Raw genomic sequence first — 25,993 nt, forward strand, 5'->3', positions numbered from 1 at the left:
TCTGTGCAGAAACGCCTTTCACCAAAAACGTGTTCTTCTCCTATAACCATCTTTCTTTTTTTGTTTTCTTTTTTGCCTACAAAATCGTTAAACAGAGAACTTTTGGCTGCATGGCCTCTCTACTACTACACACTCACCTGCTCGACGGCAGTAATGATATTATAGCTCTATTTTACACATAAAACATGGCCTACTTACAAGGTTTCCAACTTCGGCAAGTGTTTTAGTGTCGGTATTTCTGTAAGTCTATTTTGAAACAATAATCTGTCATAAAAGATAATAAATAATGATAATAATGATAACAACAATAACAACAACAACAACAACAACAGCAACAATAATAATAATAATAGTCTTCTTTCGGCGTAGTATTTACATTCCTCAGGTCACATGACCTTTGCCAAGAAAGAACAAGCAAAGGAATTTTGGTTGGGCTGTTCTTTCTTTCTCTCATTATGCAAGTGTTTGGATCTGATCAATGGGTTTTTTCTTCCCTTTATTCGTGGTCACACACATGTTTTGCTTGCTTTTTTTCACACTTTGCGAAAGTGTTAGACTCAGTACACATACACCCCCCGCCCGACACCCCCTCCCCACCCCCCCACATGTATCTAGTAATGCGGAGGTCGTTGGTTCGAGTCTTCCTGGTAGTCACTTCATTTTCGTGATTTTCATGCTACGCTACGATTTGTTCAAATTTCTTTCGTCTTTGTATTTGTTTGTCGAGCAAATCAGCTTGTAGGGTTATTTACGTCACAAATTTCTCTCGTAAAATATATTGTTCCGCGAAGTAATAGAATCACCGTTAAAGAACACGGGCGATCGCCCTTAAGTTTGCGGCATGTCACAGACGAAACCTGCATAGGTCTCGATCCTCGCCACTAGATGCTGTCATAGCTCAGTGGTAGAGCGCCGCGACTAGTAATTCGGAGGTCGTTGGTTTGAGCCCTCCTGGCGGTCAGTTCATTTTTGTGATTTCTTCAACACAAAATTTTCAACTTTCGACTTCTAAATTATTTTACTACTACTACTGCTGCTACTGCTACTGCTACTGCTACTACTACTGCTACTACTACTACTACTACTACTACTACTACTACTACTACTACTACTACTACTACTACTACTACTACTACTACTACTACTACTACTACTACTACTACTACTACTACTACTACTACTACTACTACTACTACTACTACTACTACTACTACTACTACTATAGTACTACTACTACTACTACTACTACTACTACTACTACTACTACTACTACTACTACTACTACTACTACTACTACTACTACTACTACTACTACTACTACTACTACTACTACTACTACTACTACTACTACTACTACTACTACTACTACTACTACTACTACTACTACTACTACTACTACTACTACTACTACTACTACTACTACTACTACTACTACTACTACTACTACTACTACTACTACTACTACTACTACTACTACTACTACTACTACTACTACTACTACTACTACTACTAATAATAATAATAATAATAATAATAATTACAAAGTAAAAAAACAATAGAGCTAATTGTAATTTTTCAAGAAATTAGTCCTAATTAATTATGCAGATTAAAAGTAGCAGTTGTACTTGTACTATATATGGACCAAGTTTCAGTTATATAGTCCTTACAGTTATCTGTTACCTAGCAAATACTGTGAAAATGTAATTAAATTGTTTTGCCTCGCTTTCAGTTTCCGCTTCGCTTATTCCGCCCTGATTGGAGTTAGCTGGCCCAAAACGCTATCAACGGCAGAAAGGTACACATTTTAAGAAAACTCTATAACCGTTTGAATTGGACAAATTAGAAAATGACAAAGGTGTTGCTGTTAGAAACAAATTGGCTCGATATATTTTTATCAAAAAGTTAACTTACAATGTCTTAAGAGATTTTAGCCCTGCGAAGACATCGACTGATACATGTGTGAGGTTGTTTCTGTACAGGAATAGCCCATTTAGCGTTGGTGAAGACTCCAAGAAGTTATCTTCCAAATACTCTAGGCGGTTTCTGGATAGGTCCCTTGACGTAATAAGAAGCGTTATTTTGACACATTAATTTAGGGTGGTGCAATAATTATGTGTACCCCGGGGTGGTGAATTCTCAAATTGGTCTGCCAAAAATCGCTTGCCCCCCTCTGACCGTGCAAAAAAATGTTTTCCCCCCTTTTGACGTGCCAAAAAATCTTTGCCCCCCTTTGATGTGCCAACAAATCTTTGCCCCCACCCCCTTATACATGCAAGATTTTTTGGAACCTGAATTTAAAAGCTTAAGTTGTCTTATCATATAGTGCGAGCGCAGCGAGCAGGAAATTTTGCATATTTGAACGTGTTCCTAACGTTTTCCTACACTTTTTAGGGCATAATATAGAAACGTTACCCAAAATAGCTGTGCCAAAAATCACTTGCCCCCTCCCCCTTTCGACCTGCCAAAAATCGCTTGACCCCCCCTTTCAACCTGCCTATAATTCACCACCCCGGGGGTACACATAATTATTGCACCACCCCTTATCAAACATTCAGACTTTTCAAGATACCTTCTGTGTCTGAATGTCGAGAAAATCAGAAACTAATCTTAAAATTTTATGTACTCAAACTATCATGATTGTTTTATAATGTTTCAACGCCAAGATATTTGAAAGAAATATTGTTATATTTACATGTGAGACCCGATCATTGTATTATCAAATAATCCTTTTGGTAGACGAGTCAATTCGGTGTAGCGTAGTCTTCTGCGAATGGCAATTATATAAAAACGTAGTATCAGTAAGTTTGATTAGTATACCTGATACTGCCTTTAAAGGTGGGCAATACGTGTTTATGAATCAGTCTGAATCAAAAGTAATAATGCCATATCAACTAGGCATGATTGCACTCTGGCCCAGCTATTAAAGTCCATAAGGCCTTTGTTCTGCGACGTCAATGCGCAATGTAAACTATGAAAGAAATAGCATTTTTAGAGAAAATAACGTGAAATTACATTTTTGGAAATAATAACCTTTGTATGACCGTTGACCTTGATTTGTTCTCGCTACCTTTGTGCTACCAGCCAATGCCTCTAGTGACCAACTAACATCATTGTATTATGTAATTTGTGCAAGCAGCATCATTTTGAAAGTATTTGGTTACATCCCGGAAGTAACCCCTAGTTAACCCCAATTCTTTGTATAACCTTTAGACGCTGGCTGCAGGCAAAGGCTGTGTGCAAGTGACGTTATGTGTTATTATGTGGAAGGAGTAGCATTTTTAGAGAAAATCACATTTTTGGCATTGACCGGAAGCGGATGACCCTTGACCGGAAGTTGATCATGTGACATTTGTGCCATTTGTGACATTTTTAGTGACCAAGTGACATCATTGTACTATGTAATTTGCGGAAGCAGCAGCATTCTCAAGTTATTTGAATGCCGGAAATAACCCCTAATGGACTTTTGACCCCAATTTGGTGTACAACTGTTAGACACTGGTTAAAGCCGATCAGCATTAGTAAAAGTTACGTTATTGTGCTATGTATGTGGAAGAAGTAGCATTTTTAGTGAAACTTTTGTTTTTGACCATTGATCGGAAGTGGATGATCATGATCATGTGACATTTATGCCCTGATCCAATGGTCATATAGTGACTAACTATGTCAACTGGCTCAAAGCATGTGGCTACGATGGCTCGGTCTTTTGACAGAAGAAAGAAATAGACAGCAATGTCCAACTGGCCGAGCTACAGCCCACAAAGCCTATGATCTTGATGCATATATGCAAGTGACATCAATGTGCAATGTAAGTTGTGGAAGGAGTAGAATTTTTTAGTGAAAGTCACAAGAAATCTTATTTTCAGCCATAGTGACTTTTGTATGATATTTGACCTCATGCTGTTCACGTGACATTTGTGCCACTAGCCAATGGTTCTAATAACTAAGTGACATCATTGTACTATGTAATTTGCGGAAGCAGCAGCAATAACTTTTAGGCACTGGCTATAGCCGATAAATGTGTGTAAGTGACATCATTGTGCTATGTAATATGGGGAAGGAGTAGCATTTTTAGTGACAATCGCGTTTTTGGCATGCCCAGAAGTGGTTGACCTTTGACCAAAAGTTAATCAAAAGTTGCCCCGACCCAATGGTCATTTTGTCAAACTATGGTCAAACTGGCTCAAAGCATATGGCTACGATGACTCATTATGTTGACAGAAGAAAGAACTCAGCAAAACAGATCCTTAGCAAAGCATTTGCTGTGTTCACATAGATGATAATTGGCAATAGGAATTAAAAATACCCTGTGTATGTCATTTGACCTCAAGTTGTTCACTTGTCATTTGTGCCACCACCCATTGATCCTAGTGACCAAGTGATGTCGTTGAACTAAGAAGTAGCAGCATTTTGAAGGTATTTGGTTATAAACCGGAAGTAACCCCTTATTGACCTTTGACCCCAATTCTGTATGATATTTTTTAGAAACTGGCTTCAGCTGATGCTTGTGTTGTGCCCCTGTTTTGCAGTTGGGCACTTTCTGACTATCTCCGATAGACAGACTGACTCTGGGATAGACTTTGGCTGTGTTGACACCATGGAATGTATATTCTTTCACATTCCCAAGAGATGGTAGAGCCTCCAAGGGATTTCATCGTGTCGTCTGACGATTGCCTTTTTAGACATGAAACTTAAGAGTAACGACTACCTATTCTGGAAGGTGTGTTCTTTGAATATTTATACGCTCTCCCAATTGGGATTGAGCACTTTATTCAAAAGATAGTATAACTATGAGAAAAATGTTGTTATGACGCTCCTGTTTTGCAGTTGAGCAATTTCTGACTATCTCCGATAGACAGACTGGCTCTGGGATAGACTTTGGCTGTGTTGATACCATGGAATGTATATTCATATTCTTTCACATTAATATATATATGTACACGTATATTCAGTTTGGACATTACAACTGGTACGGTGAGTACTATAATAATCTAACATACATTTTTAGCGTTTGCAGCGCTTAGGTTTTATTTACCTCTCTTAAAACTCATAACTTACAGTTTACCCAAATATGAGATACCATCGAATATCTTTCGGGATATTTCCTGCAATTTAGGCATAAATTCGATGTGTCTATAAAGACAAAAATAAAACAACACACAGTAAACATATATTAATAAACGGTATTTATATTCATGGGGCAACAAATAGCAGTTGACGTTTCATTAGTGCGTTTTATGCATTTATTTTTGTAAATGCACTGACGCGAATTTGCGTTCGTGTATACATGACGCGCGCTCATCTACGCAGCGCTGGCGTGTTTAATTTAATTACTTGAGGACAATGATGGGCCGCCAATGGTGGATTTTTATGCTACTTTTGATTTTGGTATTTTTTTAATAACTTTATATCAAAATACCAACGATGGTCTTATGATGTTTATGCATGAGGTTTAATCACTGATATAATTTTGTTGACGCATCGCAATTGTGCATTTTTCTAGTGAAAAAAAGGAACAACGGATCTTGAAGAAATAATTACAAAACATTTCAGTCGTGTCCAATATGAACACAACTGAAAACAAAAGTCCTCACTTACGTAACCAGACATAAATCTAAACCTTAATATGTTATGACAATTTGATTGATACGTTCGTGTGTAGAATCTTGTTAGCTTCAATCCGATACCACCATTTGCTACCAAACGCTCTAAATTGACAAATAAAAGATTGATACCAGGGTCTATTGCCATTTGAGCTGGTACCCATTTGGTCTATAATACAACTCGTCTATTACCAGAAAGGCTAATTACCACTTAGTCTAATAATAGTCTAATGTCCACTTAGTCTAATATTGTTTAGTCCACTAACCATATAGACCATTTGGTCTAATATTTTATTAATAACCAGATAATACCATTTTGTCTTTTTGCGCATGCGTAAATTGAGATTAGTCTCTTATGATAGCTTCCTTTGATTTAAAGTAGTTGTGCAGTGCCTCTTATTTAGTGCATTTATGATATAAAAAGTATACCATTGTATTGCTTTAAATGTTCACATTAAAAAAAACCAGAGAGTACAATTGCCAATTTCGGGCAGTTTGTATGGCAATCTTAGCAAAACAGGACTTTTTTCAATTGAATTCATGAATACAAAACCCACCCAAGTCCATACTTTGGCCAAATTGAGTTAAGCATGTGAAATTGTTGCTTATACATAGGCCGATCATATGTATAAGAGTTGAACCCAAACCCACCCTCTACGTGCGTCTATTGAGCATGTGAAATCCAGTGTGGCCTATACCCAGCATATATGATACACATTTGTTTTTTCGTTTTCTCAGAATCACTTTCCATGAACTTGGGAGGGTTTTGTATTCAGGTATTCAATTACTTTAATTGTTTTATTCTTGAATTACAAAGCTTTTATCACATGATGTCCTTTATTATTCAAGAGTACTTATATGTGAGGGTAATCGTGGAAGTCACAGGGTGGACAGTTACCATAGTAACACTCATTTACGTCCATTTTGCTCATATATTTTATATGCCATTGAAATTGAACAAAAATGGCAGAAGTTTTTGTTGATGTGGTAACTGTTTACCCTGTGATTGCTATATCTACCCTCAAATTGAAGTATTCTTCTATTATGAATAACAAGAAAAACATATGACAACTTACATTGAACCAACGAATGAACTGTTCGGACCAAATATTCTTCCTGACAAGTTTCGCAGACAATCGGATGTAATTGTACTGCAAACAAAAATTTAAAAAAAAACCTGCTTATTAAATGCCAAAAGGACATGCTACAGACTATCATAGCATCGATAAAATATCTTTAATTCTAGACCAATGGCGGCGGAAGCATTAAAATTTAAAGGGGGCGGTCGGGGGACCAGGATAGTCTCTTCCGATTTGACTGGTAATTTTTGTGTGTTTTGCTACTTGATAGGCCATTGTGCAATTATACCCTATTTGGGCCCAAAACACGGTGATTTTCGTGCTAAAAAGGAAGATGCACAGGGCAATTATTGTTTTATTTTTACTTCTATTGTGATTTTTTTTTTGGGGGCACGTCCCCCTGCAAGACGTGCCCCCCCCCCTCCCCCCGCTTCCGCCGCCTATGTTCTGGACAAATAACATGTGTCTCATCCAATATGCTATAGTGTAAGAAAACGCCCAAATGACTTGAGGCAATCGTGGGATGATCGTTCGCACTCAAATGAACGAAAATATCGTAAACAATCATTTCACATGTAGGAAAAGGTTCAGGATTTATTTCACAGTACAAATGTACAATACAATAACAGTGCAATAGCCATGATAAAGAGTATAATAACAAACAAAAGAATTAAGACATTTCAAGAAGGCCAATACGGTCAGACTGAGACATATATAGCCATCAAATTAAGTAACAAAAAAGTTGCATTCCATATACAGAGAACAGAGATACAGACCACAATCTAGATATGCTGTGGCATAAAACCACGCAGCCGTGCCGTTTGTTTCCTCCTTTGACTGAAAACAAACAACATTGAAAATTAATATCAATGCAATTGAAGGGGTGGGTGTAATATAGTCCTAACCCTCACCTATTTTTCAACCGACTTGTTACTGCATTCAAAACAGTTGCGTTTAAAACATATTTGTAAAGCTGGTGTTTAGTTCATTCTCAACAAAAATCATCTGATCATTGCGCTTATCAACACTATGTGCTATATAATCAGGAATATTAATGATTATCTAAACAGCATGTACAATCAGGTAACCCTATTGGTTTTGGATATGGATTGTCTTTAAAATTACATAATAATATCAAATATCGCCCCCTTTATGCTGCTTTGTGAAAAAATGAGAGCATTTTCAGCGTAAATGTGAATAAATAGCCAAATTTGCAATCCAATACCTTGGTATACGTGAATTGCATTCTGGGCAGGCAAGCAAGCAACAACAATTCCCGTTCGTATGACGAATGCTGACATGCGCGTACAATGCCCGGCCCGTATTGAACGGAAAATATTTGTTGTTGTTTTCGTACCGTTTCAGAAAAAAAGGAAACAAAATATATTTCCCCTTGCAATATGTACATTTCAAATGAATATAAAAAAGTTTGGGTTAAAAATGGAGAGGAAAAAAAAATCTTCCGATACGAGATTTTGAACCGGGTACCTCTCGGGTAACGCACAATGCCCTAACCGATTGAGCAATTCAGCCCACGATATACATCGTGGATTTTTTTATAACTATATACGGCATACCGTCTCGATGGTTCGCAATTAATTCCCTACCCAGAAATCCGAAGTAATTTTTATTTTTACAAACTGGTAGCCTGTAAAAACCGCTGTGTTCCACGATTTCTCCGGAAATACATCGACTTGGAGCGTCAAATTTCAGGATAGTAATGAGAAAAATAGTATCTATTATGTGATACCAAAACCTCATCAACAATGAAAAAAATCGGGGGATGATGCTGTCGATCGGGTTACGGACCTTTAAACGAGTCACTTCTATTTTGGGTTACACTATATTGCACCAACATTTCAGTGCAGTTTCTCAGATTATCTAGAAACACTGAAAGCTGAGTTTCTGTTTGGAATCACTGAGAACATGTTTTTTACATCCCAAATTTTTAGATTTGTCATTTTCTTATAAGAAATATCCAATTTATTTAGCGTTTCCAGGGTCTAGAAAGAAGGTACAAAAACAACAATATTAGTACATGATCTATTATGCAACATAGTGCTAGCCCTCAAATTACAAGTGACTGGTTTCAAATTAATAATTACACAAATAATTCCAGCAACTCACATTATCTGTTGCAAAACCCATGTACTTTATGCTTTATGTACTTAATGCATCTGATTTCACAACTATGTGGTCAAAAAATGGTTTCTCTTAAAACCAGTAACATGTGTTTTTGGAGGATTAGGACTATATTACACCCACCCCTTCAATTGTGCAAGGTGCGCCACTGTACTAGGTCATTAAATATTTATGGCAGAAGATGAATTCTAGAAGTATTCAGTCTCATACCGGAAAAGATCTGTTAGTTACCGTTGACCCGAAATGTTGACCCTGAAAACCCCATAGGCACTGTCAATGACAATACATACCGTCGGCCGCATCACATTATACGTATTTGCAAAATACGCATTTCGAGAAAATCGAATTTGAAAATTTACCGATTTTCATTTGCTGCGCATATAATCTTGATTAAAACATTATTGTCAATTAAAACCGGGTTAAACGTAATGCAAATATACCACATTTTCGATGTAATTCGGTTATCACTATCAGAGCATAACTTACTCTGCAAAACAATAAATTTTAAATAAAATACGTCATGCAAATACGTCACTATGTGAAACAGTTGCGCAAATACGTCCGTATGTGAAAAGCACAAGTCACCAATGTTACCGTGCAATTACAAAGTCGCGCAAATACGTCACTATGTGAAACGGCAAATTCTTCAAATTGCAGACACTACATACTGGGCTTGCGCAGTATAGATGATCGGCAAATACGTTGTTATGTGATACACACATTTCAAGATTTTGCAAATACGACATAATTAAATTAATTAATATCTTACTAATTAAGCCACTTTGAGGCATGGTTTTTGGTGAATATATAGAGTAGAACATAACAAACAAGTATACTAATTTTCTCAAAAATGTTAAAAATGTCGGATACGTCACTATGTGATGCGGCAGACTGTGTAATATTATGCGACCGAGAGTGTTTTGGTGCGGAAAAGGCATGATTTTTGGCATGCCGGAAGGGAGGATAAGCAACATTTTCAGTTTCAATATACAGTGGAATTTTGCATTTTTGGCACAACAAAGCCGCTTTTACACCACGTATTAATACGTTCAAGTATGCACGCAAAGCTGCCGGTTGCATGGAAAACATAGTAAAAAGCAAGGCCATTTAAGGTTTGGAATATACCAAAATTAAGCTTAAATAATCCAACTTTCAGCAAATCTTATCATTTAATTATGATTATTTTAATCACTATTTTATTCGGTAAATTTTTTATTTCGTCTATTTTTTAAATGCAAGCTATGCTTGAAATGTGTATCTTCTTGTCATCATTTTTATAAATTCTACACAGTCAGAGATCGTCGTCAGAGAGCCTATTGCCATAGAAAAATGGCGGAGTCTTTCCTATGTACGATATTTGGCTGCAACGCTCGCACTCAAGCCCACACAAGCTTCCTCGGTAGCCCCGATGTAATCATTGACACTGTTGTTTTCCGTTGCGACTGCATATTTCAAACCCTTCGCGAGCAACTGGGTTTGGGAAGTAGTCAGTTTATGCTTAGACTTATTTATTCAACCATTTCTTAAAATGCGCATTCTATTACTAATAGTGTTGCTCACATCCAATTGGGGACTCTTGCGAGATCTTCTTGGATTTTTTTGTAACCATTCCAACTTCTTAGAGAAACGATAGGACCATTTGGCTCTGGAATTCAAAGAACACAAAACTGAAGCGGAAGAAGCTTCCAAGAAAGCATTCACCAACTCACAAAGACAGGCCCATTTGTTGGTTGAAGTGTGGGAATGTATCAGTTTCCCAAATGCATGAACTGTTCAATATTAATCGTTTCTGTAGTGTTGTTACGACTTTCCTAAATGAGACCAAGTTTAAAAAGGCTGAAAAGTCACAGAGGAAAGTGTTGTTTTAACTTTGGAGCCTCTTGTACGTTTTGTAAAGTTTTTGGTAGATATTGATGCTTTAAAAAAACCCTGATTTTTAAAGAAACACATTGCACGTTTTATACTGCTACCTAATATATAGTTCAAGTCCATAATAATCCTTCAACAAATGTCCGACTGCTCTTTCTGATCATTACGTAAAATAAACTAGGCCACACGATATTAAGCAGCCTGCTCAACGAATAAAGTGCCGATGTGATGATCACGTGATTCAATTAGCTAATCAGAATCCCGTGTTTATACTGTAAGCAGCGCCAATTCGGCAGGCCGCTGAAGAACTTTGCCGAAAACTGTAGTTTGACCAGGACAAAACTCACAAACATGATCTAATAATTCATGCCTTTCTTTTCATAAGGACCAAAAGTTCTTAACAAAGCAATATTTCACACCACATACAGGGTGTCCCAAAAGTCTCGATACCTTTTTAAACCTTTGTATCTTTAAGAAGAAATGGTATACAAAAAATTTGAAAACATATTTGGAAAGAAGACACTTGGGCAATTTTTTTGGTTCCAAACTGTGCCTCCTACTTAAAAATAATGTTAGATGAATGTATAGGCACATAACGCGTAGTACCATACAGCAGTCATTCCTTTTCTGAACATTCACAGATCTTCTTGGGCTTGCTGATACAGCACGTCTTACTTTATCAATGTTTCGTGTATCGCCTTGTCTTCCTACGTCCATAGCGCACTGAATCACGTACTGATCCTGTCTTAAAGAATTTGTTGACAATGTTTTTATGCAGCATTTTGATGGTACTCGAGCATGTCCAGTGAGTTGATAATGTTCGTTGAACTTCTTTTGAGTAAGTTTGACCGATTTCTTTTCGGCATAAAACCAAAGAATGTGAATTTGTTGTTGAATATTGTAAGTCATGTTGATACAACGCCATTTATCACTTATTCGTGCATACAAAATATCAGCACTGTGCAAAAACAAACCGCTTGAATGCGCTTGAATGGAATGGGGGGGGGGGGTGTAGCAGAGCAAAACAATGGTTTCAACAGGACGGTGCGACTCCACACACACAGCCAAAGTGACTCTCCAATGGCTTGAAAATCGTTTCCATGAGAAGATCATGTTCCTCAAAACTGATCAAACTTGGCCACCTCATTCTCCGGATTTAAGTCAACCTGATTTTTTTCTGTGGGGTTATCTCAAAGACCGAGTGTATAGCACAAAACCTCGCAGCATACCCGACTTGAAGGAAAACATAAAGAGTGAGATAAGAAAACTTGAAACAGACACTTGCAGAAGCGTCATTCAGTACTTCACCGTCAGAGTACGCGAGTGTGTGAATTTATATGATGGACATCTTGAACATATTCCGAATAGACTACTTGCAAAACAAAAAAAAGTCCAAACTACGGAAGATCAAAATAAAAATAATGTGAAGTTGTTGGGAATTGTGTTTCAATTTGACAATGTTCCTGGTGATTTGTTCCCATTAACCATTTTTGTATATGCGCTATATTCATGCATAATGTCTTCTGACTTAGCATGAAAAGGGGAGTTTCAATGTGACAATTCAGTAATGATAGGGGTATCAACTCAATCAAAACATTATAAAATCCTTGAGATAAGGAAAATTACTTTACCAAGTCACTTTGTTAGGATTGTGAGCAAATGCAGAAGAGGGTGTTAATTTGACAATTCGTTTGCATTTAATTAAGTGTTTTTGTTTCTCCGGTTGAAAGAACGATTTTCCAATATGATAAACATTTGCTCGTATCTTCATACTACAACATGCAAATATTAACAAGTTTGGTACCAAAAAATTGCCCAAATGTCCTCTTTCTAAATATGTTTTCATATTTTCTGTATACTATTTCTTCTTAAAGATACAATGGTTTAAAAAGGTATCGAGACTTTTGGGACACCCTGTATCTACTTACATATACTCAGCAACCGTAAAATCAAACAGCACAGGTTCAATATAACAAAGATCTGGTGCTCTAATCACTCTGAAACATAAATAAAAACAATATAAGGAGCGGTTGATTGGCGCTTGATTTGTTTGTTTGTTTCTACCTATCTCTGATTTCGTGCTTTAGCTTTCGAGCTCAAGCACTGGTTTATAGTCGGTTTCCCCGTAAGGGCAAAAATGAAACAGTGATGACAGCTTTTAGGACATTTATTAGGCTTATGCGTTTCTAAACTTTGACATAATTATGTCTCAACCCTGGTAAGTTGTAAACTAGAATGCCGCAAAAGTTACGCGCGTTTTATAATAACCACAGAGGAGTAAGATAAGACAGAGCGCGTACCACTAGTCAAAGTCCCCGTGTATTGTATGGTACCAGTTCTCGCACATTCATGAGGGCCGATTGTTCGATCGTGCTGTGTCAAACAATCACGCCAGCGCTGCGTGCCTTCGCGTATATACGCGATAGAGCGTTGCGTGCTTTCGCGATTACGCGATAGACCATGAAAATACGCGGTAATTGCGTAGCAGTCTCGCCTGTCGCATTTCATGGAACAATCGGCCCTCATTATCGGATGAGGCGGAGACTTTGACTGGTGGTACGCGCTCTGTCTTATCTTACTCCTCTGTGATAATAACACGAAGTTTGCAGTATGGTGCACTTACACAATATCTAAAATTCTTGGCAGGCCCTTCAGAGACTCCTTATGAAGGGACACCAAAGGAACATGGTTTAGATACCTGCAAAAACAACCCACAGAAGACACAGATAACTTCAACACGGTATCATCATCGAGGTTAATAGGAGCATTTTTCCATAACGGCCCTGTTCACTCAGTAGTTCTTTTCTCACTATTTGTACATTCGTGATTCAATTCACATCAACAGATAGTATCGGTTATAAGTATTTTCCACGTTCAATCTAGTGGGTGTAAACTGTATTTTTGTTATTTTCATTATTCACCTGTTCGGCAAACTCTGATTGCGTATCATCGATGCGCAAAACTTTACTGCGCAATTTATGATCAAAGTGCGCAATCAAGATGTGCGCATCGAATACACGTCACCAGGGGTAAATACGCAAAGGCTTGTGAGATTTACCAAAAAGTTCAAGGTCTAATGTTATCTAACGTTTTTCAAACTCCAAGATAAAGAATCTATTACAGACACAACACAAAAAGAAAGTCCTCACTAATATAAACCCGTCATGAATTTACACCTGCTTTATGTTTTGACGATTTGATTGACACAATCGTGTGCAGCATGTTTTAGCTCTAATTTGATACCACATATGCTAGCAGAAATTACTAAATTGAAAAGATTGATACCAGTATATGAAATGTGGTGCATTTGTACAAGTTGCAAAATTAAAAAAGAGCACGCAGAGCTATAGATGTGAAACGACCGCTAGATAAAATCGATCGCATCTTCAACGCATATACAGCAGTAAAACATTGTAACAATCCATGCGTTTCAAATTTACAATTGAATAAATCGGGTACAGAGTTAGAATAGTCGACAGGGGCTCGTCGCGGGCAAGCGAGCTTGGCCATGATCGTTTTGATCGTTTTGATCGTTTTGATTTGAAACTTTTGAAAATTCACCAAATGGCATATACTGTATCAATCTTTTTGTGACTACATTATTGTAGTTCATTTTGTTCATATAAGGTCTAAACATGACGAACGCGAGCATAGACGATATGGATGAAGTGGGAGTCGAACCGACAACAACTGGATTACGAGTCGTGTGGCATTAACATCCGGGGGGGGGGCACTCAACTTTAGAAGTGACGGGTATATGCCTACCGGAGCGCGAAATAGGGGCGTATTGGGTACAAAACGTTATTTAAAAAAAAAAAAGGGGGGTCATTAGGTACAAACAAAAAAAAAAAGGGGGTCATTGAGTATAATACTTTGAAAAAATGGATCAAAATTCTATTATTTTGTTTCAAATTTTCCAAATTTCCAATACAAATTTGTTGAAATTAAGAATTTGAAAGTTTCGGCATTATTTTGTGGCATTTTGATGATGCTAGTCTAGAAAAAAGGGGGTCATTGGGTAAGCCGCAAGCAAAAAAAAAGGGGGTCATTGGGGTAGCTGCAACTAAAAAAAGGGGGTCATCGGGTATGACTTAACAAAAGGGGGCCATCGGGTATAGTCGACTTCAAAAGAGGGGGCCTATTGACAGGCACATACCGTCACTTCCAAAGTTGAGTGCCCCCCCCCGGATTAACATATCTTAAACTAAACAAAGACAAAGACAGTTACAATGGGTGAGCAGAAAGATGTGATCTGGCATGATTTCGCGCGTTGCACAGTGCAAATAGTGAATTGTGATATGTACCAGCATAAATCCAATCACTAATACCACTAGTGGTAAGCTTAAGCTACAATTTTAATTTGCTACTTGAGTTTTAAAAAACCGAATAACGATACTTGCAATTTTCGGAGATGAGAAAGCCCTGTAAAAGCTCCATCTTGTAGTCGAACTAACGGATTATAAGAAAGATCCCTGTGATATGAATCAAATTATAATTATGTTAAAAACTAACGCCACATTCTTATGTTTGCTTGAATATGTGCATCTTCCCGCCCTACATAATAATATTATGTGCAAGCATAGACATGTTGCAAACTTTGTCCAACATGCTGCAAAATAAGTATTTAAAATATCTGCCTCCTAAATAAACAGGTTAGGTTACTTACTGTGGAGCAGATTGAGATAAACAAATCACCAAGTCAAAGTACAGTATCTACTTTGTAATTTATTTCGCCCTAGAACCTGGGCAAAGGTGCTATTAGCTCTCATACTAATAATTGATATGTTTGTACATATGATACATACATGTTTATAGGCTTTTCAAATGTAACCTATCCTATGCAACGTAATGAAACAACAGCGTCAGTTGCAATAAAAAAAATAAACACTTGTCCTCTAATCAACGGGATAAAAAAAACGTAGAACGGTCTATGGAGCCTCAAAAGTCACATGCAGGAATGTCTACTTATGTCTAAATGTTACCAGTCCCTAAAAAAGCATTAATGGACACACCTCTAAAAATGGATATTAGGCTATATCTATAAACTTTAAATAACATACAAGTGAACAAGACGGTCACAGTTGAAGAAAGTTCCATTTTCTATTGACGATATGTTGTTATTCGTCAGGTCACTGTTGTAAGAATCAGAACAGTATATTAGTTATTAGTGTATTGTCCACATAACTATCTTATATTCATTTGTTCTAAAACATTTAATGCCACCTATGCCAGCGGCCCTGTCATCCGACAGGACGGTATATCGCGATCCTAATACACTTTGCCACATGCCAGTAAAAGAAGTTTCCAATTGAGGGTCTGTTGTAAGCCGAATATACTTTAATTATATGGCTCACTTCAGCTTTAAATATTGCAAACTTTGGCGCGCTTCGCGCGATTTGTTTCCAAAAAGTGCTATTGGAACGGGAAAGTGGGACGGCTTTAAATTTTGGAGAACAGCTGTTCAAAAGTGTCGAAATTTGCAATGTTGTGCCCCTTCTCGAAAAAGCTACGTCGTTGATGACCTCTGAAGTTACCTAAAGAAACGATATTTGCATAGCGTAAGTAGCGACTATGGCATAAACGGTTTTGCAGTGCACACATTATAATTATAACATCGTCCTCATTATGATACAAAGGCAGTCTCACTCTCGCTGATGAAAGATGGAGTACCATTTAAAGGTAAGAATTCATTTCTGTGTTTGGATAAAAGTTTAAATTTAGTTCATAAATAAATGAGAAACTCACAACGATGTTATAACAAACATACTCTTATGTATATGAATTTTACACCCTATTTTGACCCGCTTTTAGGAATAAGTACTTATATGAATACAATTCAAAATATGAAATTTTAAGCTCACAGGACAATTAATTTGCATACAATCCAGGTTAGATTTTGCGTCCAGGTTGGCTTTTGGGTGCGTTACTTTTCCGGAGTATTACATAAGCAGAATTAATTATTATAATGTTTTTGGTGGGTTTTTTTTTGCATAAATTGATATATTACGGTATATTCCTGAGCGTAATAAAGACGCTTTTTTGAGATTTGTATCCAAAATATGGGTATTGTTGCGATTAATCACAATTTGCCACATATTAAATAAAATGCATATTAAAAAAATAGGTACAAAGTGCCAAAAATGGTTTCGAAAATGTATCTGGCAATGAGCTTTCTACTATGGTTCATTATGGAGATAAGCCCGGGAAAAACGCAAAATGGTCAATTCAAAAAATCCAGAAAATCGCATCTAAAGTCTAGAAACAGCAAATTTTATATTATGCAAAGTAAATCGAACAGTATTTTTTATCCTAGACTGATGCCCTCAGTCGTTAACGTTCTGGGCTGACAACTTAAGGGGGACTATATCGTTGAGAGTGCAATTTTTTAACACCTGAATTTTTTTCTTTTTTTTTATTCTTTGTGGTAAGTTGGTTTTACATATAATTATAGTAACATCAAACAGAATTGAAATAAAAATACATTGAATTTGATGGGTCACATGACCCGTTGCTATGGTAACGGCCGCCATCTTGGATCGACAAATTCCGCATATTATAGGTTTGCAAACAAGATATATCAAAAACTACAAATGCTAGAGACTTGAAATAAAAAAGTAATTAATCTGCACTTTCTTATCTACAAAATGAGCCTCAATAAAGAGGTTCATGTACCCTTAAGTAGGGTTAATATTTGATTTAGTTTTTTTCATGAAAAACAATAATTATTGATTTGGTCAAGGTCATTAAAAATATGTTCCCATGGGAGGAACTTAATTTGTTTGGCTCATTTTATAGATGTTCCCATGGGAAGAACTTCATTTGTTGGCTCCTTTTATAGCTATCAGTGATAGCAACATCTTGGCCAAATTTGAAGGTGGTAGCCCCTATACTTTTCCAGATAGGATGTCTGCAGCGGTGTCACATGTTCAAAATTGTGTTTTCGAGTTTAATTAGTAAAAAAAGTGTGTTAATTAGCATTAATTAAAAGTACTTTTGAACAATTTTAGCTCAAAGTTATTGCAAATGGATGAATATACACATAGTAACAATGTAAAAATTGTTATTTTGCTGCAAAAATGTGAATTTTAATTGCAGAAATTGGAACAAACTACCTGAAATTGGCTTATATCAAAAACAATACAATACATAAGATAGAACAATAGAATACAAAAGAATTCAAAATATATAGGAAATACATAAGGCCAAGTAAAAAATAAAACATGTTTCACGTCCGGGTTTTCGAAAAAAATGAGGAAGAGGGGGCTTTTTATTTTCTATTTTTTATCGCAAAATTGGTGTAAATACCCATACTTAGAGCTGTTTTAGCGTATACAATAATGTCTGGAAAAAGGAGGAGGCCCTTTTTTATTTGTTGTTCTGAGAGTTATACCCCCTCTAATGATCACACATCACACAACCTTCCTAAAGTGTTTCTTGTATCTTAACAAGGCTATAGAATGCATCCCAACTTCCTAGACATATTTTTTGAAAAGTTATAACTGAATTTCAAAAAATAAAAATATATTTGAGGAAACCTCAAAAAAGGAAGCGGGAGGGGACGTGAAACATGTTTATTTTCGTATTTGGCCAAAGACATTTACCGCATTTTCACCATCCTTTCACACAAAAGTTATTGTAACTTTGCGAAGGAAGATCCCATTTTAATCAAATTTGAAGAAAAAGAAAGATTACATTTTAAGCATTATTTTAAATCAATATTCTCATTTTGTCATTTGAAAACATATTCAACGATATATTCCCCTTAAAAACCTTGTATTAAAACAGTGTCGGACTTTCCTCCAGAATCTGGGGAAAACAGACTGCACAGTTGTGTCCGAGACTACGCATTGCTGTCCAATTTAACCTTTTGATTGTGTTTTTAACGCGTATATTTTAGAACAGCAATCACAACGGCACGGTAGGGCACGGGCTCACGACCAAAGTCGCGCAGGAATATTTTCACGAGTCTGAATAGAAACGATACGAACGCTATTGTTTCAGTCGTTAATTCAAGCATAACTAATAAGATGCGCAGTTGTAAGCGGCGAGGGATTCGGTTTACTTTTTATCCATGGGTTTATAAATCACATGAATTTAAATGTATACATATTACACACCGGTATTACCTAGCTGGGGGGTTTACAACCCCCCGAGCTAGGTACTGTTTTACCACCCGTTCTTTCTTCTTTCTTTCTTTCTGGCAATTTTCTGGCATTTTTTGCTCTAGCTCAGACATGCTTTGACCAATTTTGACCTAACTTGGTCGCAACCATCATTGACCATGACCATACATGTCACATGACACTTAAGTTGTCAAAGGTCACAGAGGGGTCAAGTAGGCCAAAAATGTGATTTCAGCTAAAAATGCTTCTTCTCCTACATATAACATCCTACAATGATGTCACTTGCACATAAGCATCGGCTATACCCAGTGTCCATAGGGTGCAAACAGAATTGGGACCAAAGGTCATTAAGGGGGCATTTCCGGTATTTAACCAAATACCTTTAAATTGCTTCTTCTGCAACATATTATATAGCACAATGACGGCATTTGCATATATGCCCCGGCTATACCACACGCTTATAACTTGCACACAGAATTGGGGTCAAAGGTCATTAAGGGGGTAAAATCTTACAACTGCATTATCTGGACATCTGCAAGGGGTATGTGGCTCAAACTCGGTGACAACAAATCTTATGACCAGGGAAACATTTTGCAGGGGTCAGGTCAAAGGTCATGCAGAGGTCAAATTTTAGAAATGCATTTCTTGGACAACTGTAAGGGGTACAGGGCTCACACTTGGTGACAACAAATTTAATGATCAGGGGAACATTTTGGAACACTTTGCAGGGCATTTTCCACGCAGTAGTACATTATTCGCTTCGAATTTTAAACATAATGGTTATAAAAACTTAATTATACTTTAATAACAACTAAACTTACACTATTTCAATATGAATCGTATTATTGAACATGCCAAATATATCTGTTAATTTGTTGTTTTGACCATACCTATGGATGATAATAAAAATGGTACAAATCAAAATAATGATGATAATCATAATGCTTATAATTTACCTTATATAAGCTAATAATATAACTAATATAAGTACCTGCTGGCCTGCTATTTTTATGCCTTTGTTAATATTAGTTTAATATTCAAGTAAACATCATCTTTTGTTGATTGTTAAAGTTTGAAAGTGTTATAATAGTGTAAGTGTATATTGGAATCTGTGATTCACAATACGCTATATAAATGATATTTTATTATTGGTTTAGCAACAACAACGACAACAACAACAAAATGGTTTAAAAAAATAATGATAATAATAATAATAATAATAATAATAATAATAATAATAATAATGGACAGCAATGCGTAGTCTCGGACACAACTGTGCAGTCTGTTTTCCCCAGATTCTGGAGGAAAGTCCGACACTGTTTTAATACAAGGTTTTTAAGGGGGAATATATCGTTGAATATGTTTTCAAATGACAAAATGAGAATATTGATTTAAAATAATGCTTAAAATGTAATCTTTCTTTTTCTTCAAATTTGATTAAAATGGGATCTTCCTTCGCAAAGTTACAATAACTTTTGTGTGAAAGGATGGTGAAAATGCGGTAAATGTCTTTGGCCAAATACGAAAATAAACATGTTTCACGTCCCTCCCGCTTCCTTTTTTGAGGTTTCCTCAAATATATTTTTATTTTTGAAATTCAGTTATAACTTTTCAAAAAATATGTCTAGGAAGTTGGGATGCATTCTATAGCCTTGTTAAGATACAAGAAACACTTTAGGAAGGTTGTGTGATGTGTGATCATTAGAGGGGGTATAACTCTCAGAACAACAAATAAAAAAGGGCCTCCTCCTTTTTCCAGACATTATTGTATACGCTAAAACAGCTCTAAGTATGGGTATTTACACCAATTTTGCGATAAAAAATAGAAAATAAAAAGCCCCCTCTTCCTCATTTTTTTCGAAAACCCGGACGTGAAACATGTTTTATTTTTTACTTGGCCTTATGTATTTCCTATATATTTTGAATTCTTTTGTATTCTATTGTTCTATCTTATGTATTGTATTGTTTTTTGATATAAGCCAATTTCAGGTAGTTTGTTCCAATTTCTGCAATTAAAATTCACATTTTGCAGCAAAATAACAATTTTTACATTGTTACTATGTGTATATTCATCCATTTGCAATAACTTTGAGCTAAAATTGTTCAAAAGTACTTTTAATTAATGCTAATTAACACACTTTTTTACTAATTAAACTCGAAAACACAATTTTGAACATGTGACACCGCTGCAGACATCCTATCTGGAAAAGTATAGGGCTACCACCTTCAAATTTGGCCAAGATGTTGCTATCACTGATAGCTATAAAAGGAGCCAACAAATGAAGTTCTTCCCATGGGAACATCTATAAAATGAGCCAAACAAATTAAGTTCCTCCCATGGGAACATATTTTAATGACCTTGACCAAATCAATAATTATTGTTTTTCATGAAAAAAACTAAATCAAATATTAACCCTACTTAAGGGTACATGAACCTCTTTATTGAGGCTCATTTTGTAGATAAGAAAGTGCAGATTAATTACTTTTTTATTTCAAGTCTCTAGCATTTGTAGTTTTTGAGATATCTTGTTTGCAAACCTATAATATGCGGAATTTGTCGATCCAAGATGGCGGCCGTTACCATAGCAACGGGTCATGTGACCCATCAAATTCAATGTATTTTTATTTCAATTCTGTTTGATGTTACTATAATTATATGTAAAACCAACTTACCACAAAGAATAAAAAAAAAAAAAAAAAAAATTCAGGTGTTAAAAAATTGCACTCTCAACGATATAGTCCCCCTTAAGTTGTCAGCCCAGAACGTTAACGACTGAGGGCATCAGTCTAGGATAAAAAATACTGTTCGATTTACTTTGCATAATATAAAATTTGCTGTTTCTAGACTTTAGATGCGATTTTCTGGATTTTTGAATTGACCATTTTGCGTTTTTCCGGGCTTATCTCCATAATGAACCATAGTAGAAAGCTCATTGCCAGATACATTTTCGAAACCATTTTGGCACTTTGTACCTATTTTTTAATATGCATTTTATTTAATATGTGGCAAATTGTGATTAATCGCAACAATACCCATATTTTGGATACAAATCTCAAAAAGCGTCTTTATTACGCTCAGGAATATACCGTAATATATCAATTTATGCAAAAAAACCCACCAAAAACATTATAATAATTAATTCTGCTTATGTAATACTCCGGAAAAGTAACGCACCCAAAAGCCAACCTGGACGCAAAATCTAACCTGGATTGTATGCAAATTAATTGTCCTGTGAGCTTAAAATTTCATATTTTGAATTGTATTCATATAAGTACTTATTCCCTAAAAGCGGGTCAAAATAGGGTGTAAAATTCATATACATAAGAGTATGTTTGTTATAACATCGTTGTGAGTTTCTCATTTATTTATGAACTAAATTTAAACTTTTATCCAAACACAGAAATGAATTCTTACCTTTAAATGGTACTCCATCTTTCATCAGCGAGAGTGAGACTGCCTTTGTATCATAATGAGGACGATGTTATAATTATAATGTGTGCACTGCAAAACCGTTTATGCCATAGTCGCTACTTACGCTATGCAAATATCGTTTCTTTAGGTAACTTCAGAGGTCATCAACGACGTAGCTTTTTCGAGAAGGGGCACAACATTGCAAATTTCGACACTTTTTGAACAGCTGTTCTCCAAAATTTAAAGCCGTCCCACTTTCCCGTTCCAATAGCACTTTTTGGAAACAAATCGCGCGAAGCGCGCCAAAGTTTGCAATATTTAAAGCTGAAGTGAGCCATATAATTAAAGTATATTCGGCTTACAACAGACCCTCAATTGGAAACTTCTTTTACTGGCATGTGGCAAAGTGTATTAGGATCGCGATATACCGTCCTGTCGGATGACGGGGCCGCTGGCATAGGTGGCATTAAATGTTTTAGAACAAATGAATATAAGATAGTTATGTGGACAATACACTAATAACTAATATACTGTTCTGATTCTTACAACAGTGACCTGACGAATAACAACATATCGTCAATAGAAAATGGAACTTTCTTCAACTGTGACCGTCTTGTTCACTTGTATGTTATTTAAAGTTTATAGATATAGCCTAATATCCATTTTTAGAGGTGTGTCCATTAATGCTTATTAGGGACTGGTAACATTTAGACATAAGTAGACATTCCTGCATGTGACATTTGAGGCTCCATAGACGGTTCTACGTTTTTTTTATCCCGTTGATTAGAGGACAAGTGTTTTTTTTTTATTGCAACTGACGCTGTTGTTTCATTACGTTGCATAGGATAGGTTACATTTGAAAAGCCTATAAACATGTATGTATCATATGTACAAACATATCAATTATTAATATGAGAGCTAATAGCACCCTTGCCCAGGTGCTAGGGCGAAATAAATTACAAAGCAGATACTGTACTTTGACTTGGTGATTTGTTTATCTCAATCTGCTCCACAGTAAGTAACCTAACCTGTTTATTTAGGAGGCAGATATTTTAAATACTTATTTTGCAGCATGTTGGACAAAGTTTGCAACATGTCTATGCTTGCACATAATATTATTATGTAGGGCGGGGAAGATGCACATATTCAAGCAAACATAAGAATGTGGCGTTAGTTTTTAACATAATTATAATTTGATTCATATCACAGGGTTCTTTCTTATAATCCGTTAGTTCGACTACAAGATGGAGCTTTTACAGGGCTTTCTCATCTCCGAAAATTGCAAGTATCGTTATTCGGTTTTTTAAAACTCAAGTAGCAAATTAAAATTGTAGCTTAAGCTTACCAGTGGTATTAGTGATTGGAATTATTCTGGTACACATCACAATTCACTATTTGCACTGTGCAACGCGCGGAAATCATACCAGCTAATGAAATACATCTTTCTGCTCACCCATTGTAACTGTCTCTGTCTTTGTTTACTTTAAGATATGTTAATTCGGGGGGGGGGGGGGGCTCAACTTTGGAAGTGACGGTATGTGCCTGTCAATAGGCCCCCTCTTTTGAAGTCGACTATACCCGATGGCCCCTTTTTTTAAGTCATACCCGATGACCCCCCTTTTTTAGTTGCAGCTACCCCAATGACCCCCTTTTATCATAAATTGCGCAGTAAAGTTTTGCGCATCGATGATACGTAATCAGAGTTTGCCGAACAGGTGAATAATGAAAATAACAAAAATACAGTTTACACCAACTAGATTGAACGTGGAAAATACTTATAACCGATACTAGCTGTTGATGTGAATTGAATCACGAAATACACTTGTACAAATAGTGAGAAAAGAACTACTGAGTGAACAGCGCCGTTACGGAAAAATGCTCCTATTAACCTCGATGATGATACCGTGTTGAAGTTATCTGTGTCTTCTGTGGGTTGTTTTTGCAGGTATCTAAACCGTGTTCCTTTGGTGTCCCTTCATAAGGAGTCTCTGAAGGGCCTGCCAAGACTTTTAGATGTTGTGTAAGTGCACCATACTGCAAACTTCGTGTTATTATAAAACGCGCGTAACTTTTGCGGCATTCTAGTTTACAACTTACCAGGGTTGAGACATAATTATGTCAAAGTTTAGAAACGCATAAGCCTAATAAATGTCCTAAAAGCTGTCATCACTGTTTCATTTTTTCCCTTTCGGGGAAACCGACTATAAACCAGTGCTTGAGCTCGAAAAGCACGAAATCAGAGATAGGTAGAAACAAACAAACAAATCAAGCACCAATCAACCGCTTCTTATATGTGACCCCTCAGCACAACTGAGCCCGGATGTCACCAATCATCATTTTTGAGATATTCAACCAAAATATTCTGCTTGAAATTAGCTTTAAAATGATGTATATCATGTCTATAGTACTTGACATTTAAGTAGTGAAAAATCAATAAAACAGTCAATAAATCCTTTGTTTCCTATTGTTTATTATTGTTAAGTTCAATGGAGCATATCTCAATAGTGGCACTGGCGACATCCGGGCTCAGTTGTGCTGAGGGGTCACATATAGTTTTTATTTGTGTTTCAGAGTGATTAGAGCACCAGATCTTTGTTATATTGAACCAGTGCTGTTTGATTTTACGGTTGCTGAGTATATGTAAGTAGATATGTGGTGTGAAATATTGCTTTGTTAAGAACTTTTGGTCCTTTTGAAAAGAAAGGCATGAATTATTAGATCATGTTTGTGAGTTTTGTCCTGGTCAAACTACAGTTTTCGGCAAAGTTCTTCAGCGGCCTGCCGAATTGGCGCTGCTTACAGTATAAACACGGAAATGGGATTCTGATTAGCTAATTGAATCACGTGATCATCACATCGGCACTTTATTCGTTTGACATCGTGTGGCCTAGTTTATTTTACGTAATGATCAGAAAGAGCAGTCGGACATTTGGTGAAGGATTTTTATGGACTTGAACTATATATTAGGTAGCAGTATAAAATGTGCAATGTGTTTCTTTAAAAATCTTTTTAAACTTGGTCTCAACAACATTCTAACAAAAAGTCCTAACAACACTACAGAAACGGTTTGATTAATATTGAACAGTTCATGCATTTGGGAAACTGATACATTCCCACACTTCAACCAACAAATGGGACTGTCTTTGTGAGTTGGTGAATGCTTTCTTTGAAGCTTCTTCCGCTTCAGTTTTGTGGTCTTTGAATTCCAGAGCCAAATGGTCCTATCGTTTCTCTAAGAAGTTGGAATAGTTACAAAAAAATCCAAGAAGATCTCGCAAGAGTCCCCAATTGGATGTGAGCAACACTATTAGTAATAGAATGCGCATTTTAAGAAATGGTTGAATAAATAAGTCTAAGCATAAACTGACTACTTCCCAAACCCAGTTGCTCGCGAAGGGTTTGAAATATGCAGTCGCAACGGAAAACAACAGTGTCAATGATTACATCGGGGCTACCGAGGAAGCTTGTGCAGCCAAATATCGTACATAGGAAAGACTCCGCCGTTTTTCTATGGCAATATGCTCTCTGACGACGATCTCTGACTGTGTAGAAGTTATAAAAATGATAACAAGAAGATACACATTTCAAGCATAGCTTGCATTTAAAAAATTGATGAAATAAAAAATTTACCGAATAAAATAGTGATTAAAGTAATCATAATTAAATGATAAGATTTGCTGAAAGTTGGATTCTTAAGCTTAATTTTGGTATATTCCAAACCTTAAATGGCCTTGCTTTTTACTATGTTTACCATGCAACCGGCAGTTT

At 36.3% G+C, this 25,993-nt stretch overlaps 1 protein-coding gene across 1 annotated transcript; it reads right to left on the bottom strand.

The window, feature by feature from the left end:
• Positions 1-93: 93 nt before the first annotated feature.
• Positions 94-24,336, bottom strand: LOC140157870 (uncharacterized). The gene is made up of 9 exons (XM_072181118.1): positions 24,323-24,336; positions 15,751-15,822; positions 13,314-13,388; positions 12,619-12,687; positions 6,677-6,751; positions 5,056-5,130; positions 2,693-2,764; positions 1,912-2,055; positions 94-264 (listed from the first exon to the last, which is right to left on the bottom strand). Exons 1-9 carry the CDS (start codon positions 24,334-24,336, stop codon positions 195-197), a joined length of 666 nt encoding a protein of 221 aa, XP_072037219.1. The 3' UTR covers positions 94-194.
• Between the last annotated feature and the right edge of the window lie 1,657 nt (positions 24,337-25,993).

Source organism: Amphiura filiformis, chromosome 7 (assembly GCF_039555335.1).
Source record: "Amphiura filiformis chromosome 7, Afil_fr2py, whole genome shotgun sequence".
NCBI classification, from domain to species: Eukaryota; Metazoa; Echinodermata; class Ophiuroidea; order Amphilepidida; family Amphiuridae; genus Amphiura; species Amphiura filiformis.

Excerpts from the sequence above, each read along its gene's own strand:
- LOC140157870 (XM_072181118.1), bottom strand. Across the intron at positions 12,688-13,313 it reads CCAAGAATTTTAGATATTGT|AGTGATTAGAGCACCAGATC; the intron begins GTAAGTGCACCA and ends TTTATGTTTCAG. Across the intron at positions 2,056-2,692 it reads ACAATGATCGGGTCTCACAT|GGACCTATCCAGAAACCGCC; the intron begins GTAAATATAACA and ends TATTACGTCAAG.